At 43.6% G+C, this 9,210-nt stretch overlaps 1 protein-coding gene across 1 annotated transcript; it reads right to left on the reverse strand.

Annotated features, from left to right (window-relative positions):
- Window positions 1-3,811: 3,811 nt before the first annotated feature.
- Window positions 3,812-6,193, reverse strand: CDKN2AIPNL (CDKN2A interacting protein N-terminal like). Its single transcript, XM_019535087.1, has 3 exons — window positions 5,947-6,193; window positions 5,666-5,765; window positions 3,812-4,083 (listed from the first exon to the last, which is right to left on the reverse strand). Exons 1-3 carry the CDS (start codon window positions 6,171-6,173, stop codon window positions 4,072-4,074), a joined length of 339 nt encoding a protein of 112 aa, XP_019390632.1. The 5' UTR covers window positions 6,174-6,193; the 3' UTR covers window positions 3,812-4,071.
- Between the last annotated feature and the right edge of the window lie 3,017 nt (window positions 6,194-9,210).

Below are 9,210 nucleotides of genomic sequence, written 5' to 3' on the forward strand. Positions count from 1 at the left end.
GAGCTATTTTCCACGGTAGTCACAGGTTTAGACTAAGCATGTCCAGCACTTGATAAATGTGCTGTTATGTTAAACTATTAAAAGATTTGAATAATGGGAATATTTTGAATTTGCCATACCTAGCACTTCTTGATACGGTCCATGGCTTAAATGAGTTGTTGACTGTCTTCATAACCCAGGTGGTTGATTTAAGAGGCAAAGTCAACAAGAGACCAATATACAGAAATTGGATTCTGTGCTAGCCCATCACAAATACCGTATACAAATAGCTGTTTTATATCTTTGACTTCTCCACAAACATGTTGTGTTAAGGTCAGACTACATAAATACAAGCAGTACTTATGGGGTGAAATACAGAAATCCAAGTATCACTGTAGGAACTTTCACGTTGACAGCAGAAATGGGTCTTAATATTTTTGCCACTGAGAGGTGATCCCTAGCCTTTAGGAAACCAGCCAGTTCCCAGCTGGATTTAATGAGGGCAGTAGGTAATTGGAATTACTTTGGGGTTTCTGTAGAGCAGGATGAATCTATTTCTGTTTTGAGAAAGGGATACCTGAGGCCTCCCACTTGCATGAAGTCTTATCGTCTTTGGGCTAGTCTCTCAGTCAAGCTGGGGAGGAGGTGACACTGGCCCCAGCAGACACGGGCACGGAGGCTGGATACTTCCTAGCATCTAGTCCAGATAACCACTGGGTGGAAGGATGGATCAACTGCTGAGAGCAGGCAAGCACTGCTTGTAGGAAATGGAACTGGACAAGTGTTCAAACAGTTGAGAGAAATAAAAGAGAAAAGAAAGACAGACAGGTGTCCAGCACTTAGTCTCATGTGGCATGATTTATTTTAAACCAGGGAGGGGAGTTCTTCATAGAACTCTGAGAGGAGTTCTGCTTAAGTAATAGCACTTCTAGCTTCTCCTGGTTAGCTGGTACAATAAGACTCCTTCCACATTTCCTGCTCTAACCACTACCTATAGCTAAAGTTACCATCTCACTTTTCTAATTAGACCATGCTGGTCCTATTATTTCAGAATTTCTAGGACATCTGTTATTACTGTGGATTAGATATTTCTGTATGTTCTAAGAGTCATGGTTGGAGAAGGATGTAGAATGATGATCCTTCATTTGTTCTGCTTTATTCATTTTAATTTACTGTTCTAACCAACTTTGTGAGAAGCAAGGCTTTTTTGGTGGGTGGGTGATATCTTTTACTGGACCAACTGCGTAGTTGGGATAGACAAACTTGAGTCCCAAAAAGTTGAGGACCACTGGTTTAGAAAGAGCTGATCCTGCTGGGGGCAGGAGGAGAGATTCCTTGACCTTTCCAGGTCCCTTTCAGTCCATTTTGTATAAGTAAATGCTACAGACAGTTTAAGGTGATATGATCAGTGGTCCACATGGACCTTGCTAAAACATTTACCTGTGGCAGCTCCTTTATAGGATTTTCTGTTAAGCAGAATTCAGGCATTTAAAACTGCCCTGTTAAAAATAAAAATAATCCCAAAAAAAGCCAGCATCAGTAAAGGTGTGAGTAGGGAAAAGAAGTCTGTTACTTTATAATGTGACTTTTGCTTTTGCTTTCTACCTAGTTTTAAAAGCGACAGTAACAAATGGAACAAGAACTGCTGCCAAGGCAGAGCCGAGGGGCTGAAAATCAGCTCTAGTTAATAGGTACAGAAGCTCTTGTAAATAAACTGCAATAAACTAATTTAGAAGTAAAGAATGCAGTCTATGCTGTTTCAGCGGGTGGTTTTGCCTCTACTTTAAACATGTTTTACAGCTCAATATTTCATCCAAGAGTGCTTTCCAATTGGCCAGGGCAGCAATTCTCTGCTATATATTTCTTATGGATTTTTCTTTTATTGTCCCTGTGGTCCCGTCTCATGAGCAGAATTTGGGAGCTCAAATTCAAATTATTCAAAATGTTCTTGCTACTCCAGTAAATCTTAATAAACCAAACCTACTATTTATTACTACCCCCAGCTGAGCCCTGCAGTATTTGACATTTGTAAGGACCATAAAGAAGGCCTGGGAAAGCTTTACTGGGGTAGGGGGAGCTGGGACAGAGAAAATCAGCTTCATTTCTTTCGCAGGAGGCTTGAAATAACTAAATGCTTCCTTACTGCTACCTAGAATTGTTCTCTACTGCAGCCTAAAGCTAAATCATTTCATTGCTGTCAGCTCCTCCTGCCCAGTTGTTTTAACAGTAGTCAGATTCTTGAAAACCATAGAAAGATGATGATCTGATGCTTTTCAAGTCTTAACCGCTTCTTCGTGGAAAGATCTGTACTTGCAAAATGTAAGAAAAACCCAAGGCTTGCTATGCTGCAGAGTGGAACATGTCCTGCTGTACGTTAATCCAGCTTTCATTTATAGTGCTACCTTGATAAAGTGTTATAGGACAATACTCCATATTTCTTCTGTGATGTCAGTAGGTTTAGAACAGACAGCTGAGATTCAGGCAGCCTGGTTCCATTTCCAGTTTTGATGCTCATCTCCAAGGTCTTGACATGTTTGAGGGGCTTAATTAACTAATATTTATTTGTAAGGCACTGGTAAAGACTAAGAGGTTTGAACTGTCTCATATAACTGGCAATTACACTAATAATTTAACCGTTTTACTGTTGATCATATTAGAGAAGCAAGCAACAAGACATTGATAATATCCCCTTGCATCCTTGATTCTAAAATTCCCAACACACAGACAAGACCACCAGCTTCCCACTGTTTCTGTCATGCAGTTCATTATTAGTATTGTGGCACACTGAAAACAGCCTGCTAGATACATAGATAAAATAATTGGACTTTGATACCGAACACCATATGGGTCATTGTACTGCCTGCATTCTTCATTTTTATAGTTAATTCAATAAAATACACAGTTTTAAGTTTGAATAGCAATGAGGAGGAATTTCCAGTCAGCTGTACAACGGAACTCATTAAATCTGTTCCAGAATTATCATTTAGTTCCACAGTACCCAGAAACATAACCTATGAAATAATTATTGTAATTTAGAGGCGATTAGATAGGACTTTCCAGAAAGTTTATTGGTGGCAGCAGGGGTTTTGGTTAACTCATCTGATTATCTGCCTGGAATTTAAGCTATGTGATGCTCTATTTAAACAAGATTTTCATAATTTCTCTGGGTGTTTGATAGAAATCAAGATCAAAAGGTATAAAAATCACAGTAATTGATATCTACAAATTTACTAGTAGAAACACTTTGGAACCTTGGGTTTCAGCGGGCTGTGGATCAGACCTGACAGAATAAGAGTGCAAGACAAGGAATTCTCTTTTTCATAAAAAATAGCAATTTCATTGCTTAAAAAAAAATCACATTGATTAAATTACACAGTAATCCAAATACCATTCTAGTGATTTAAGAGGCATTGGAACAAAACCAGGAGAATACAGTAGTGCTGCAGGCATACTAGTTGAGAAATGGGTATTAGGTGCCTGTAGAAGAAAAGCAGCAGTGTTCTAGCAACCTTGTTGTACAACATGCCCTCCCCCATCACACAGAATAAAGACAGTATAGAAGCAGTGTTAGTCAATGCTCTAAACAATACTAAAACCTCTCAAAGAGGGTGAAGAGTGAGACCTCCATTTGTCTGGTTGGGGATGCGTGCTATGACAGTCAATACTCCCCAGGACCGATCAACCTAAATCAGACTTGCTAGGCATCATACAGACTTGTACCCAAAAGACAGAGGACACACCACAGTTCCCCATCTCACGTGCATGGGCCTTTTCTGGGAGTTTGTATAGATCCATGTGTTTATGTGAAAGGAAAAAACAGATCCCTGCATACTGTTTTCTTTGATCTCCAGATCTGAGATTGTTAACCTGTTTAAAAACCCAATTTTCTGAGTTTTAAAAGTTTTGATCATGGACATCTACCATAAGCTGGTTTGGGAGTTTAAAAAAGACAAAAAAAATCAGAAGCAGTCCTTTCTCCAATGTCCATCATATTGAGAGTCCTTTTAGAAACAGTATGTTCAGTTAAAACTGGATCCTCCTTTAAACCGATCCTGTGTCATGATGGAAATTTGAAACTTCTTCTCCCATGCACTAATGTTGATGCTAAAAATAAAGAGAAACAATGAAAACAAGTTAAGTGCTTGCGACACAGAAGTGCTCATTGGCAGCGAAGCAAATGATCCTCAGAATTTTACTTCACTTAGACACCATGAAGAAAGATTAAATGAGTATGTGGTACCCTGCAACAGAAAAATTTGTACAATACTGCTAATTCTCTTTTGATAGCTAGAGCCTACTTCTAGCTATTCAGGAGGTGTACTCGATTGTTGTCAGTAGACGCAACTTAGACACTTAAAAGTAAAACCTTAGTACTAAAATAGCCACCAGAAAAATCACTCAGAATGTTTATCCTATTTTCTTCATTTACATTTACGAAGCAATACTCCAGCTAAGCCGTAGTGGTAAGAAATGTAATCGTGAACCTGACAGATTTCTGAATTCAACATGCAGACTGTAGAAGTGTGACTGCCAGTAGAAAGAGAATGAAAAAAAAATCAGTTTTTCTTGGCACCAAATATAAATTTAGATGCTGGATTAGACAACTTTTAAACAGTGTGTGAAGAACTCGCTCTGATTTTGACCTACAGTAGTACTGAAGGATTTCCTTAACTTGAAACACTACAAAGATTATAAGCAATTAACTCCATCGTTTCCTAGCACAATTTGCAGTACAGTAAGCGCTCAAGGTGTGGCTTTATTTTATCCTCAGTAAATAACAGGGGTGAAAAAACTCTCACACAGATTGTGGTCTTGGCATTTCAATTGATTCTGCAAGCAAATGGATCTGAATCATCTACTTCACCCTGATCCAAATTTTAAATTACAGTTCAAAATCAAATTTGAGAGACATGAAGCCAAATGTTTTCAGTTTGGCAAGCCAAAGTCATTTCAGAGAAGTTTAACTTATCTGTACTCCCTCCACCCCAAAAATGCAATTCCCAAGTAGACATGAAGGACAGCAGTATATTTACTTAACACCTTCAAAAGTTCAACTAAAAGAGCAGCGATTTCAAGTCACTTTTCCTATTAGGCACTGTGTTAACATGATTTTTCTTCTTGTCAGGAAGAACAAAGAAAACCACAACTTAACACTTAAATAACTACACTAATCATTAAAAACAGGAAACAAAGCAAAGCCAAACAAACTTGAGCCACATGTTGATAGCAGCAAGTTCAAACACTTCAGAAAGCATGACTTCAAACTTGGCATCACATCTCTACAGCGCAAGGTCTTTAGGTTTGTTTTTGACCTTAGTTACCCAACTGCAGCAACACCTTCACTTAAGGCAATTTGGTTGGGAAGGTGATTTACCAGCCTTTCACCTCACCTGTACCCCATTCAGAGAGAGTAAGGCTCTCATCCTGCAATGGTACTGAACCACAAACAGATGAGCAATCCCTGAAGGCAAAGGGAGCTGGCTGCTTCAGAGCTGGCATGGAGGAAGCTGAACAGCTAAGACTCAGAAACAAATCCTGTAACCCAAGCGCTGCCTGATCCCTAGCGCAGCACAACCACGCTGTGCAAGGAGAGAGCTGTGCTTTTCAGACCAGGCGGCAATGCTCCTTCAGGGCTGTGCGCCCCGCAGTGCATGCCTCCGAGCCAGGGGTCCCAGCCCACCCTTACCTTCCTCATCAGCTCGTCCCTGGTGGTGAACCGGGGGGTGTCTTCCACCGTGATCCCCTCAGCCATGTCTGTCACCTTGTCCAGGAGGTCCCTGCTGTAGCTGCACCAGGAAAAGAAGGGGCCTGTGAGGAGCGGCCAGCTGCATGGGGCCTTGCGCTGCACCTGCAGGTGGGGAGGGGGTGGGGCCACACCTGCGGGGGGCACACCTGCAGGGGGCAGGGAGGGGCGGGGCACACCTGCAGGCGGTGGGGAGGGGCGGCACCGCCCCTCATGGGGCGCACCTGCAGCCGAGGAAGACGTGGTTGGCCCAGACCATGGAGAGCGCGAGGAGCTGGTCGAGGCGCGCAGCGGCGGGCGTGCCGTCGGCAGGCAGGTGGCGCAGTAGGAAGGCGCGCCGGGCTTGCCAGTGCTTCTCGTTCTCCGAGTAGGCGCGGAAGCAGTCGAGGCCCTCGGCCTCGTCCGCCTCCTCGCCCACCATCCCGGCTCCCGACCACCGCACTCCCACCATGCCGCGCGGCGCCGGAAGCAGCCGCCACAGAGACGGGAAGGCGTCAGCTAGTGCGGCCCAAACAGCTGCCCGCTCTATCTCGCTGAGACGCTCTACTGCTCTGGAGGACTGGTCCGGGATGTGGCACGTGAGTGCTCTATGGAGCAGTGGGGCCTGGCGCCCCTGTGCGCATGTGCCCTGGGTCTCCCCACAGACCTTTTCCCCCGGGACATAGGAAGGCGTATTGCAGAGCCGGGGGGGAGTGACCCGCAAGGGCCAGGGTCCCTCCTGCTCAGAGCTCTGCCCCAACCAGCCCCAGGCCAGCACTGGTGGTCGTGAAATGCTGCATAACAAAGCGCAGCACTAGAGGAGACCAGGGAAGGGACAGGCCCAGACGCCCTTGGCAGGTGCCCAGGCCAGCTTGGCGGGACAGCCGCGCCCCGTGTGGGACAACCCGGTCAGGGCTCACCATCTGGCTCTGGAGGGAAGGATGAGCCTGGTCCCGCTTGCCCCTGCTCTGGGCCTGCCCCAGTGCTGGTGTAAACCGCCCGAGTCCTGCTTCCCTCCAGCAGCGTGAATGAAAACGTCAGGTTCGTTCCCATGAGTGAGAGCTGCCTCCGTCCTTGTGTGCGGGGGGTCACCGAGGCCCCTGAGCAGCCTGCCTCGGGGCAAAATCTGCAGGTCACGCCAAAGGGCGCGCAAACTCCAAAAGCCCTCAACGAGCCAAGGGATCGGGCAACACGTTGACAGAAGTGGTTCAGTGTAGGCAAGGGCACGCAGGAAGCAACAATTTGACTCTCTACACGTTGCTGAGTACAAAATTAACTGCAACTGCTCAGGAAAAAAAAATAAAAGACCTATGCATCACTCTTACCAGCTCGGTGAAAACACCTATTCTGTGTTCAGCAGCAGTTAGGCAAACAAGATGTAGGCTGCAGTAAGAAAAGGATAAAGAATAATACAGGAAACATTCAAATTAACAGTGCGCCATCATCGTCAGCATTGTGTCCAGATCTAGATACTTCATTTGAAAAAGTAAGTAGAAGTGGTTTGAAGACAGGTAATAAGACTAATAGTTTGGGGAGTCTTCCATAGAAGAAACAATGGAAAAGCACGGTTTAGTTTTGAGAGGAAGACAGACATGAACTCTAGTAGAAGCAAATTAAATGGTTCAGACAAAGACCACAAACAAACAAAGCATTGAATGAATTAAAAGGAAAACAATTCTAATCCAGATTCACAACAAGTGAAGATCTTTTTAAATTCTTGTGGGGAAAAAAGTGTCCTTTTCTGGACTCCTTTTAAGTTAGCTCCTTAATGCAATAGGATACTGATTCTGGGTTTCTTTTATAATTAATGAACAAATTAATTTAGGGAGGCAGCATGTACTCAACCAATATGGAGTTTGACTTGAACATTGGGATTAATTATGAAAAATACCATTGGGCATTTAACAGGTGTATGTTTTGGTTTTATATCTTATCCATGGCACCGGTTCATTAATAATAAATGAACCTGAATAACAAGAGCTTTCCATTCTTTCGACTTCCATGGCAAGATCTAAAAACAGTTTAGGAATTTAATTAAATGGATCATCCCAAGATTCTTGTAGCACAGGTATATGTTATTACCCCTTACTTTACTATTTACTACTGGGGAAGAGAAGGCACAGAGAACTTGAGTGGCTTGTCAAGAGTCAAAGAGGATGTCTGTGATGCATCTGTAAACTAACCCATTTCACCTGACTCCCAAACCTTGTCTTTGAGCAAAAGATCATCCTTTTGCGCAGGTTCTGCACTGAGTTTTGTCAGAGAAAGAAGGACCAAATAACGAACTACCAATATCTTCCTCTAATTTCATCTTTCTTTTTGTAGCTCTTGGCTAACTAAACATTCTTCCATCCAAATACAAACCCAATCCAAACTAGGACGAGCTGATCCTTGGGACACAAATGTAATTTGCTTTCTTGCTGCAATCAGACTCATTGCTATTGCTTGTGGTCCCCACTGGGTTAGTCACAATGGTCAAAATAAGCTTCTGCATAAGTGTTCCTAGGATTGAGGCCTTGGTTTCTGAAATGTGATGAAATCACAGCTGGAGGTGCTACATCTGTAGCTTCTTTGGCATCTTTGTGGGAGGTTTCATATTAATAGTCAATGAATTCAATGTGTCAGAAACAAACAAATCTTTAAATATTTAGAGATTAGTAGTTCCCTAATAAAAAATTTACAAGTTTAAAAAAAAAAAAGATACCTGATTCACCGGAGTGGCATTTAGATGCTCTGGTGATAGGCATGATGCAAATGCTGACAAGAGAACTCAGATAACAGAGATTTTGAAAGATGTTTGCACTCAGCCTGTAATGAAAGCTGCTGAAGTTCAGAGCTTGTAGTTACTGAAAAGTGTCTAATAGGAAGCAGACAAAGGCTGTGGTAGATTACTGTGCTTACATAGCCTGACTTCCCTCCTCCATGGCTCTATTTGGGCATAGTTTTTTTGAAGAGGAAAGATTAACAGTGACTCTGGAAGTTAGTGGGTGGGGGGCCCTCCTCCCTGAGAGAGCTCATGGTTGTATCTCCCACCTTCCTGGATGGTTTCCTACTCACCATGTGATAGTCCAATGACATCGGTCCTGACTAGCTCAGGAGCCACAGAGCTGCAACTAATTTGCCTCAGGAGGAAGTGAGGGAACACACCCAAGTTCAAAAGAAAAAACCTGCGGTGCATCACGTACATAGTGGCATTAGAGCGAATGTCCTTTGCCCAGTACATGGATTGGGAGGCAGGGAGAACTTTGATGATGTTTTCTGTGAAGAGCTGCAGGTGGAAAGTTGGAGAGCCACTGGTAACTCAGGAGCCACAAACGCAGTGTTACTGCTACAGGGTACCCTGTGTGGGGACAGGCTCTCTGCAGTGTCCTGTCAAAGTTGCTCCAATGTTCAGAAAAGACTTCCAGCTTCTTCCTTGCAGCACAGAGTAACATGACTAAGAGCTGTGGAGGGCCGTGATTTCAGATCCTTTGTGCTGTGAGTGACTTAAGCACCAGGCTAGAGAGCCA

Source organism: Crocodylus porosus, unplaced genomic scaffold (assembly GCF_001723895.1).
Source record: "Crocodylus porosus isolate Cpor-Errol unplaced genomic scaffold, CroPor_comp1, whole genome shotgun sequence".
NCBI classification, from domain to species: domain Eukaryota; kingdom Metazoa; phylum Chordata; order Crocodylia; family Crocodylidae; genus Crocodylus; species Crocodylus porosus.

Bases quoted from the DNA above. Each gene is read 5' to 3' on its own strand.
- CDKN2AIPNL (XM_019535087.1), bottom strand. From the start codon at position 6,173: ATGGTGGGAGTGCGGTGGTCGGGAGCCGGGATGGTGGGCGAGGAGGCG. The intron at 5,766-5,946 runs GTGCGCCCCATG...TTCCTGGTGCAG, and splicing joins CACGTCTTCCTCGGCTGCAG to CTACAGCAGGGACCTCCTGG.